The following is a 12,076-nucleotide window of genomic DNA, read 5'->3' on the forward strand; positions in this document are numbered from 1 at the left end:
CTTGGCTTTATGTGCAGACGTCTAGATTGGAGTTTATTGGATACACTGACTTGGCCTGTTTACTTAGTTGAATATCTTCTGGTAATGGGGTATGCAAAAGGTCGGGACTGGACTGGATTTTTCAACCATGTATTGGACAAGGAATACTATAGCTTATCCGTGCCTATGAAGCTGAGGATTTTGCAAGTTTTGTGTGATGATGTTGTAGAGTCTGCGGAGCTTAGAGCAGAAATCAACATGCGGGAAAGCACGGATGTGGAAACAAACAGTGATTTTGATGCTAGCCTTCCTCCTGAGAATGGGCCGAGAAGGGTACATCCCAGAAATTCCAAGACCTCAGCTTGCAAAGACCTAGAATCTATGGAGAACCTTATCGAGCACTCCGAGTCAAAATCACCTTGTGACCAAAGCTCTGTGGGCTCGAAAGTTACAGAATTGGATGCACCGGATGTTGCAGATGATGGGAACACCGACGAATGCAGGCTTTGTGGAATGGATGGGACCTTGCTTTGTTGTGATGGGTGCCCTTCAGCATACCATTCAAGATGTACTGGTTTGACTAGGGCGCTTTTACCCGAAGGGTCGTGGTTTTGTCCGGAATGTACTGTCAATAAGATTGGGCCGACCTCATCCCGAATAGGAATGGGATTGAGAGGAGCAGAGTTCTTTGGAATTGATCCATACGAGAGGGTATTTTTGGGTACTTGCAATTACTTACTCGTGTAAGACTTTCTCCTTCATATCTAACTTCTCTATTGGTATTCTATTGTTGTCTTGCGATGTTACCTGAATATGAAGCAGTTATTAGCTATTTTTGGAGTTTTTTTTTTTTATATTACAACCAACATGTAGGCTTCCTAACGCACAATGCCACTGTATTCCTTTCTAAAATGTGTCAAGTTGATCATGTTGACATGGCTATAACATAAAACCTGAATTAAACTCTTTTTGTGTTAGTGTTGTGTGTGTAATTTTTTTTTGAATCATGGTTTCTATACATTGATTAAACATATTTTTCTTTATGTAGGTACATTTTACTCTTTGAACTAATATTATTATAATAATATATCGTTTAACACTATTATATAGTTACCGGGTTTTATATGCTCGCGTTTTATTACCCCGCCTGTAATAGTGGCACTATGGCACCAACTTTTAAAAAAAAATGTTGTGGTAGGTGCATGTGTTAGACATGTGTTTTTGAACTTTTGATGCAGATGAACCTACTGGCGAATGAAAAACACTCGGTTTCATATTATATTTTAGTATATTTTTGTACTATTATCTAGTATTAATGATCGGGAGAATATTCTTTTTCCATCAAAATCACCTAAGTTTTTTACAGTTATGATTGTTTTAAATAGGCCCTACACATTTATTATGAAATTTTTTAAGTGGGTCGTCTTTAAGTCATTAGAGGGCATTTTAGTCCAACAATGTTGGGTTTATGTTTTTTGGTTTTAGAACTTTTTTATTCTCTTCTTTATATTTATATTGTAAGCCTTAGGGCACTTTTCTTGTTTGAATTATAAGCGTTTGAAATAGGACCTACACCTGTATTATGATTTTTTTTTTTTAAATGGGAATCTTTAAGACATTAGAAGGCATTTTAGTCCAACAATGTTAGGTTTTTGGTTTATGGTTTTAGAACTGTTTTGGTTCTCTTCTTATATGTATGTGTGCGCTCGTGTGTGCGCGTGGGAGCGAGCCTCAAGGCAGTTTGCTATTATGGATGATACCATGATGGAATGGATAATTTGTATGGATGCAATGTTTGTTCTTTAAGATGCGATGCCTTGATCCCCTTAGTGAAATGCCTAGGGTTTCTTTGGTGCGGAGCCTCGGGATTACTACTGTGATTCTAGCATAATCTTCTTCTTTGCTGCGATGGCAAAACTTCTTCGATGAGATGCTAAGGAAAACTCTTGGATAAGTTTCTTGTTTCTTTATCACTTGCAATAAATTTTTTTGATATTTTCTCTCTTCTTTTCTTGGTTTCCTCTACAAAGACAATCTGTCTGAGAATCGAAAATCGAAAACATTCTTTCCCTTTGCCTAAAACCTTAAAACCCTAATGTTTCTTCTTGTTTTACCCATCCCGTTTCACCCTAAGGGCTAAACCCTTAGTCCTAAAGTCTTGCCAAAGCCATTGTCTGCACCTTCTCGGCACATGTCTGCATATTCTCGGCATTCGTCTGTACATTCCTGACCTACGTTTGCACTCTTCTAGACCCTCCTTAAACTTAGTAGAAATATTTTTCTAATCTTTTCACGTATTTAAGAACCCAAAACCTTAATTTTGGGCCATCTTTTTCATCCACAACATCCCTTTCATACATCCGTCCTCCATCAGTTTGTTATCAGAGAGAAATATTATTCCTTGGTGATTCGTCCTACGTCAATTAATGTAGTTGTATATTTTTAAGGTGCGTGCTGTAATCTTTATAATAGTATCTTTCAATATTATTGCATCACTTACCATTCAAAAAAATATATTATTGCATCACTTATGGGCCATGTCAGCTTTTTTGGGTTGTCCATGGTTGTCATGTCTAACATCTCATGTTCTTGTTTGTTACCTGGCATTTTTTTTTCGAGCTTACAGATGCTCTTAATTTTCTTTTCTTTTAAATTACTCATAGGGAAAAACTAAGTTGGCCATGGGGCCCATCCAAATTTATGCAAGCCATTCACAGTTTACATATGGATTCTTGAATCTGCCATCTCAGCTTCCATGCTACTCATTCACCTCTCTAGATGTCTATAAAGCCTCTATCTATCATCTTTCTTAGATATGTGGGTTTCTATATTTGAAAACGTATTATTATGCTTCTTGTTTTATTATCTTTGACATGTATGTTTGCAGGCTCCAGGCCTCAATAGATGCAGAACCAATTTCTTGGTACTATAGTCAAAATGACGTCCCGAATGTCCTGCAAGTGCTTTGTTCATCTGCACAGCATGCACCATTGTATTCTCAGATTTGCAAGGGGATTTCACAATACTGGGAACTCTCAGGAGATGCAAGATTTTCACATCCTACGAGAACTGAACCTGATAGATGTCCATTGGATAAGAAGGAAGACGCAGTGGATTCTACTCTCGCCTCTTCTGTTCATGAAACCCATTTGCCTTCAAATACTGTCGAGGAGAATTATGCAAGTGAAAATAAATCCGATACTAAGAATGATGCTATTTGTAACATGAATAGTGGGAATTTTTCTTCTGGACATGCTGATCTGACATCCCAACAGCTCCAGGGACTCGAAAATACAAAGTTCCACGGGCAATTTGGACCAGAATCTGCCATATCTGGTAGTTCACACATCTCCCCCACTGATCCTTCTGATTTAATCCACCAAAGCTCTGGAGAAAGATCAATTGGATCGGAATTTGCTACCTGTGGATCAGGAGATGTGAACAACACTGGTAGGGAAGATGCGGATAGTATGGTTTTGCCCACCAAGAATGTTATTCCTACAATATCTGGTTGTAGGAGAAATGAAGGAAATATGATTGATGACATCTCATACGTGGGATCTCTTTTTGAGCCACAAGCTTACTTGAATCATTACATCCTTGGCGATGTTGCTGCATCCGCAGCTGCTAATCTGGCTATTCTTTCATCTGAAAATAGTAAAATTTCCGAGGCTCATGTTTCTTCCAACCCTAGGAAAATTATATCCGCAAACATATCTCTGCAAGTGAAAGCCTTTGCCGGAGCACCCATGCATTTTATATGGCTAGGTTCTGAAAGGAAGCTCCAGGAGATGCCAAGGGAAAAATGTGGTTGGTGTATTTCATGCAAGGGTCCAGTAACTAATAGAAGAGGATGCTTGTTAAATTCAGCTGCCTTGAATGCTATGAAAGGAGCCGCAAGGGTCATTGGTGGTATTCGTTACATAAAGAATGGGGAGGGCCAAGTTTCTTCTATTGGAGCATATATCTTATTCATGGAGGAGAGTTTACGTGGTCTAATAGTTGGCCCATTGTTGGCTGTAAACTATAGAAGGCAATGGCGTAAACAAGTAGAGCAAGCTTGTACCTGCCAGTCTCTAAAGTTCCTCTTGCTCGAAGTAAGTTTTTTCTTGATAATTACTTGGCTATAGTATTTGGCTAGGAAGCACGGGTACTCTCCCGGGGCTCCCGCACCCGCACCCGACACGTATGGGGTGCGGGTACGCCCCGGGTACGTCCGGGGTGCGTACCCATTTTTTTTTTTAAAAAAACCTAGTTTTTGGTGGTTGGGTGCGTGTCGGGTGCGCACCACGCGTACCCGACACGTCCTGCTTCTTCCTGCTGCTTCTCTAAATGTCTTTACTATTTTATTGTCCATTTACTTAAGATTTACATGTAAATAACGGAATACCCCCCTTTTGGATTTATTAAAAATAGTTTCAACACCCAAATCTAAAAGGAAAAAAAGTCAATTCTCCAGTTCTAGTACAAAATTCAAAGAAAAAGGGTCGGGTCAAAATTTTAACTTTCTTAACTTCCAAACAGTGGGGTATTTTTCAAATTTTAAAAATTCATAAAATCTATCGTGTCCAAACATTATTAAATCCCAAAAGTCCGGTAAAAAAAATCTCATAATTTGGTCTCTAAAAATTATTCATCTTGTCAGGCACTGGTCAACACACTGGTGACAAACTTTTTTTTCTAATGAATGATGTATTGATGCCTCATGTTATGAAATATGGAACTTAATCACTTATGAAATGAAGTGTAATATTAGAATTTTTCATTTTGGTGATGTTATTGTTATTTAATTGCTCTACAATTTTTTTTAAATTTTTTATAAATATATAATAAAATAATAAAATATATTATTATATTCGGCGTACCCGAACGTACCCGCACCTGGTTTTTTTGGCAAATCACGTACCCACGTACCCGTGTCGTGTCGTACCCGCACCCCGCACCCGTACCCGTGCTTCATAGGTATTTGGCATGTTGTGTTGTATATAGATCTGATTTTTTTTGCTTTTCATGTTTTCTGGTACATCATCTCTTTATTGTTTATCTTTAACATAACAATTAACACTGGTCGCTACAACATTGCAACAGAAACATATGCTTTGTTTTCTGTGAAACTTTTGCCGCACTAGTGTAAAATCAATACCAATAGTTATTAGGAAAATGATTTGTTCTCTATTCATTTGTTACTTTTGAAGTGTACCACTTGATTATAACTTGCATCCCACTTGCTTTTGGTTCTTTCTGTTGTATGGAGTATTAGGCTATTAGCAGTTGGTTGCTTGTTATTTTTGTTTTAAAACCAGTTACACAGGCGATAAATGGTGATGTGGACAATTAGTTTAAGAAGATAAACTTATAAGGTTGCGGGATTTGGCTTGTATCTCATGTAAAAATTGCTTTAAGATTAACACAAATACTAAGTAGAATATAGAGAACAGGAGAGAGATGAAGTCTGAAACTGATCTTTTTTTCACTAATTTCGAAAATAATGATTACATTGTCTTTTATACAAATTATGTCAACCAAACTACCCCTACATAGACAATTTGTCTATTCAACTCTCCCCCCTCAAGCTGACATGTTCTGCAGAATAAGTTCAGCTGATCAACCAGATAGTTATGGGCTTATGGTGATTTTGATGCAGATAGGAGGCCAATAAGTGGCATATTTGCCCATTAAGATTTATTTCCGTGTTATTGATCTTTGTCTCTTCTATTTGAGCTATATTATCAGTAAATCTAGCACTCTTCCAACCATCTATAAGTTGTTCTTGATCCCCATTAGATTTTTTCCCAGTTCCGTCACTAAATAAGTTAACACCTCCTTTAAGGGTAAATTTTCCCTGCTTACCCTCTTCTTTCTTCTTTTTCTTAGGTTTCCTCCCACTTTCAACACCAATCTTACTACATGGTACTAAGGAATCACACAGCTGGTCACCTTCACTGGCCGAGTCACCATCTTGATCAACAACATCGACCTTCCTTTTTAAGCATGTGACACGATGGCTCCCATTTTTTGCCTTCTTCTTCGTCATGCATTCCTCATTAGTCTTCTTATCCAGTTTTTTCTTTGCTTTGGCATTCTTAACATCATGTTTTTTGAAGATGGAAGAAATAGGAAAATCATCTTCATCTTCGCTTTCCAAAACTGGAGTGTTGGAACTCTTGATAGTTTGCTTCTCTGAACCACCATCACCATCAGAGTCGCTGATTTGAAACTTCTTAAGACGTCTGCGAGTACCACTACCATTTGCAGATTTTTTATCGTCTACTATCTCCTCAATTTCAGCTCCGTTTTTTGGCTTAGGAGAGGCATCGAACATTTCAAGATCATCATCATCAATGTGATTTTCAGCAAGAGTGCCCTAGAATACTTGTAGACAGCTAAGTTCTACAATTTGTAATACTCTTTCTTGGATATAGTGCAATTATGTCCGAATATGATGTGGATTTATGCTGATTACAACTTATAGTATAATTCCCAAAACAAAGAGAATCCCACTAGAAGAAGAGGACCTTATGGCATCCAAAAGAGAGCTAAAAGAACAGAAAAAAAGAGTCAAGGACTCAGGAGAGAGAGAGAGAGAGAGAGAGAGAGAGAGAGAGAGAGAGAGAGATTGGCATGTGAAAAGCAAGCAAAACTGGGACTTAAGATGGTGATGGTGGTTTAGAGAAGCAAATTATTAAGAGTTTCAACACTCCAGTTTTGGAAAACGAAGATGGAGATGATTTTCTAATTTCTTCCATTTTCAAAAAACATGATGTTAAAAATGCCAAAGCAAAGGAAAAACTAGATAAGAAGACAGATGAGAATGCATGACGGAGAAGAAGGCAAAAGATGAGAGCCATCGTGTCACATGCTTAAAAAGGAAGGTCGATGCTATTGATCAAGATGATGACTCAGCCAGGGAAGGTGACCAGCAGTGTGATTCCTCAATACTATGTAGTAAGGTTGGTGTTGAAAGTGAGGGAAAACCTAAAAAAAGAAGAAAGAAGAGGGTAAGTAGGGGAAATTTACTTTTAACGAGGGTGTTAACTTATTTAATGACGGAACTAGGAAAAAGTCTAATGGGGATCAAGAACAAGTTATAAATGGTTGGAAGAGTGCTACATCTACTGATAATATAGCTCACATAGAGGAGACAAAGATTAATAATATGGATATAAATCCTAATGGGCAAATATGCCACTGCCAAAGAATCCGCCTGCAGCTTCTTTGGCACCCAAAGATACAGAAAGGCAGCTTTCAAAGAAGGAATTGAAGAAAAAGGAGCTTGCAGAGCTCGACGATCTTTTGACTGAGCTAGGAATCTCCAAAAAGGAGACCAATGGTCAAGATGAATCACACAGTACTGGAGATGAGAAGAAATCAGATGGGCCCAATGGAGATGCAGAAAAGAAGGAGAATCATCCGGTCCTTGCGGAGAGCAAAATTGCGAAAAAAAGAAAGCAAAGAAGGAAAAGTCATCCAAGGAGGTTAAGGATCCAGAAGACCAGCCAAATGGTTCTGACAATAATGAAGCAGCAGGAGCTGAACCGGCGGCGGAGGAAGACACATCTAGTATAGATGTGAAAGAGCGGCTAAAGAAAGTGGCTGCCGCGAAGAAAAAGAAATCAAATAAAGAGATGGATGCTGCCGCCAAAGCCACTGCAAGGAGTGCCAAGCTTGCTGCAGCAAAGAAGAAAGAGAAGAACCACTACAACCAACAGCTGGTACGCTAAGCCTATTTTGGATGAGTGTGTACCCCTCTGTTCATTGGTTGAATGCGAAATAAACAACGGGATTTGGTTTCACGATAATGACCTTGATAGTGTCACTTGGGATTATTTAGAAAATCTATTTGGAGTCTTCTTGATCTTGCTAATGTCACAAGTGTCATGTGAGTTATGACCTTTTTTCTCCGAAAAAAAATAAAAAATCCTAGAAACTAAATAACATGTAAATAAGAAACCTAGAAACTAAATAACATGGAAATAAATCCTAATGGGCAAATATGTGACTTATTGGCCTTCTATTTGCATCATTAATAACATGGAAATAAATCAGGAATACAATGCGCATAAATCTGAAGAAGGATTGCAACCGGGCCTTTCTTCTTGCTTGCAAGTCACCTCGCCAGTTGACTCGTTCATCTCCAATCCAACTAGGAATCTGTAACTTAGAAATTTGTTCTCTGCCCAGTGTCTTGGAAAGTTTGGAAAATCCACACCCGCCTAGCAGCCACATCGAAACTCCAGTTATCGTATTTGATCTGGACTCTTTTTGAAGGGGGTGATATCACCAAAGCCTTAAAGTGGTTTGGTAGCCTGCGGGCCATACAAATCCATGGGTGGTAGGGAGCACCAGTTGAAGTAGTCGGCATCAGTTTGGGAAGTGCAGTCACAAGAGGTTCCGTGACTTGCACCGTAAGTCTGCCCTTACTTTAGAAATAAACATTAAAAAAAAGTAACTTTCTTTCAAAAGAAGCTATGTGACACAGCGGGTTTCTTTTTTTACACAGTAAGATAACTTTGCCTAGCAACTTGCCTATTATTGCATGTGATATACGTGTCATTCAAACAAAGAAAATAATAAAGGGGTTTATTTGATAGTCATCAGGTTAGCTATCAAGGTTACCATCTTTTGATGCTAACTTGGTAACCTACAGTTGTAGGTAATCCAAGGTAATGGTTGCATTTTCAAAGTGGTTCACGTGACCACCTTGGAAAACATAAAAAATGTAATTTCCCCACCCTCCCTTTTTCCTTTGGACCACCCCCAACTTAATGTAAATCAGTACTTTACTTTGCTAAGGTAAGCTCTATCCCCCTTTTCCCCCTGGGCACCCCTTTCTATTAAGTGTTTCACTATTATCCGACCCACCTTTTCCCTAGGACAACCCCCTTTCTATATTAATTGGCTTTGGAACATATTCCATTGAATCATCTGTTCCATGAAATCTGTTGCGAGCTAGAAATAAAAAAAGCAAGGAAAATAAAATCCTAGAAACTAAATAACATGTAAATAAGAAACCTAGAAACTAAATAACATGGAAATAAATCTTAATGGGCAAATATGCTACTTATTGGCCTACTATCTGCATCAGATTTGCTATGAGGCCCTTTATGAGTATTTTGTTATTTTTCTTTTTAGAGGCACAACTTGGTATATCTCACCATCCTTTACCTTTTAATGTGGAAATGGTATCCTATCTCAGCACGTTTTGTCCTGGCACGAAAGACTGGCTTTTGAAATGGTTTGATGTCACTCTGGTTATCACAGTAAAGCATATGTTCTCATGATCTTGAGCGAAACTCTTGTAAAAGGTCTATCGGCCATGTAAGTTCGACCATAGGGATCGTAGCCATTAAAATAAGGAACAAATGGTGCAACCATTATGGGGCGGATCAACGTCTCATGGGCCAATGCTCAACACCGGAATTGTGTCCACTGTCCGATACCTGTCAACCCAATCCCTTCTAGAAATGACAATGAAATCCAATAATGCTCAGTGTTGTTGCAAATTCCAAATCAAAATCATCAGATTCAAAATCTGCTCCAATTTTAGCTGCTTTTTAAATTGACAATCAGCAAGGTTTGCAGGTCCAAGGGTGCACAAGGGTTGAAAAAGTGGCTGGGAGGTGGTTGTCGGCTGCACAGAAGTGCAAAGTTGTGGCTGACACGAAGGGAAAGGAGAGTGGCAGAGGCAAGGCAGCTGCGTGATTCTCTGCGTATTGAAAAACAAATGATGGAAAAGGAGATGTTGCAAGCCAACACATCTCTGGATTAGAGTAACTTGAAAGATGCATGAATCGAGGAGCACCTGAAAATGTGCTCGGAGCAGGTTGGCAAACATACAGATGATGGGTGGTAGAGTTTGGTTGCTTTGGAGGATACTAGAAGTAGACCGTTGGATGTACAGAAAGTATCTCAGCAGCTAAGGCAATCACCGGATGGATCACAATCCAAGTTTCAAAGAGATGGGACTCAATGTTGCAGAACTGCAGATAGAACTAGAGGGAGTGGTTTATCAAGAAAAGGATAGAAGAGGAGTTGGAAGTTGCGACAAGGAAAGCTTGCACTCAGATAAAAGGTCAGCTTTGTTAAAGAAAGATGAAAGAAGTGTTGGGAAAACATGAAGTGTTGATGGTTGTGACGATGGAAGGTTGGATGGCGACCCGAAATTAACAAGATAACTGGTTTGAAAAGATCTTTGACTCGGAACGGCTGAAGAAGATCGGGCGATAAGGGGGCGACGACTGTCTTGTGCCCGATTCTGCAGCCATTCATATCGCTGGCGAGGTGGGGTGGGGCATCTTGGCAATGGTGGCATCATCAGACTGACATTGGCTGGACGATGAGGGTTAGTGGGCGTATGCGGCAGCGAAATTGAAGCTTTGCTTTGGGTTGTTTGGCCAGACAAGGAGGACGCGACTGGTGGTGATCTTCTCCATGTATTTTGGTCATTGGGCGGAGAGAGAGAGAGAGAGAGAGAGAGAGAGAGAGAGAGAGAGAGAGAGAGAGAGAGAGAGAGAGATGTCTTGGGAGTGATGTCTGGAGGGGAGGGAGGGAGGGGAGAGAGTGACAGAAGAGAGAGACGTCTCTCTGGTAGTGCAACAAGAGGGAGAGAGAGGACACGTCTCCTCTCTTTCATTTTTTTTGTTGCTTTTTTTCCCCCTTTTCCATCTTTTTTTGTTTTCTATACTTTTTTTTTTTCTAAAACCTTTTTTTCCTCAAACGTTTTTTGGCCTCTCACAGTACATGGGTCTTTCCTTTTTTTTTTTTTCAAAGATGACTTTTATTAATAGCAAAAACCCAAAAGGGGACAAGATGTTCCCAGTTACATAAAGGGGCAAGCCCTACCCATAACACTTGAAACAAAGTTACATAGTTTGATCAAGGAGGAATAACTATAGTTTCCCCATTATCCCGTTCCTCTGTACTTCGCCAGATGATCATAGCCTCTAGCGTGACTCCCACTTTTGCCAATTTGTCCGCCTCTTCGTTTGCGGAACGCCCTCTATGCTCAATCTTGGGGTTTACCAAGTCTCTTACTTCGGCAATTACATTCTGGAGCCTTTCGACTTCTCCAGTGCCCACGCAATAGCATTAGTTGAATCTCCTTCAATGATTAGAGGATGTGACAAATTACTTTTATATCATTTGAGACCGAATAGCATGGCCCTCACTTCCGCCTCATTTGCATCACAATTCCCCACCGGACCCGTAAAGGTCATAATCTTTTTTCCAGTAGCATCCCGTATTATACCTCCAATCCTCGCTTTTCCAGGATTATCAATTGAACTCCCATCAAAGTTTAGCTCTATCCATCCCTCCGGTGGCGCCTTCCATTTCGGAATAGGCTTGTTCACTATCTTCCTCTCCCTTATCATATTTCTTCCTCTGTTAGAGGTGTTCCAGAAATGTCTGCGATCGAGTAAATAGCTCTACGGACGAATGGATCGGATCGAATTGGAAAATGGAAAGATTTGTTTCCAGCTCATAATTTCCCCCAAACCATAGCTAATACCACTTTTTCCTTTTACCCAGCTGATGAGATCCACCTTGACATTCATAGCAACCCTCTCACCGCTATTCTCTTTTTCACCAAAGATACGATTGTTCCTTTCCTTTCAAACATTCCATATGATGACGTATGGAAGAACTTTCCAAAACTCTTGGTCAATTTCACCGAATAAACCTCCGATCCAGTTAAGTAATATGGGTCTTTCCATAAATTCAAAATTTTGGGGTTCCTTTCTAATTTCCCAAAAAATTGCCCTTTTTATTTTTGGATTAGCTTTTAAAAGCTACTTTTCAGAAACCCTTATCCGGTTTGCTTAGGTTGCTGGATGTGAAGATTTTGGGGACATAACCTTCAGGGATTTGCTGGATTCGACGCCAATTCAATCAGTCGGATACGGAGGACGGAGATTAGGGGTGGACATGGTTCGGTTCGGTTCTGGGGTAAACCCAGAACCAAACCACCTACTGTCGGTTCCAAAAATCCGGAACCAGAACCGAACCGAGGGGACCTGGAATGGAACCGAACCGAACCAGAATTGAATTTAATCGGTTCGGTTCGGTTTGGGGTTTGCAACAGTAAAAAAATGGTTGG

At 39.7% G+C, this 12,076-nt stretch overlaps 1 protein-coding gene across 1 annotated transcript in view; it reads left to right on the forward strand.

Moving 5' to 3' along the window:
• The window catches only part of LOC143877620 (DDT domain-containing protein PTM-like), a 29,569-nt gene that overhangs the window by 1,194 nt on the left and 16,299 nt on the right, over positions 1 to 12,076 (forward strand). Inside the window, exons 2-3 of the mRNA XM_077379771.1 lie at positions 18 to 722; positions 2,867 to 4,076. Coding sequence (XP_077235886.1) covers positions 18 to 722; positions 2,867 to 4,076 — 1,915 coding nt within the window. The remainder of the gene's footprint in view (positions 1 to 17; positions 723 to 2,866; positions 4,077 to 12,076) is intronic.

Source organism: Tasmannia lanceolata, unplaced genomic scaffold (assembly GCF_043159265.1).
Source record: "Tasmannia lanceolata isolate RefF3 unplaced genomic scaffold, GAP_Taslan_0.1 ptg000005l, whole genome shotgun sequence".
Lineage (NCBI taxonomy): Eukaryota > Viridiplantae > Streptophyta > Magnoliopsida > Canellales > Winteraceae > Tasmannia > Tasmannia lanceolata.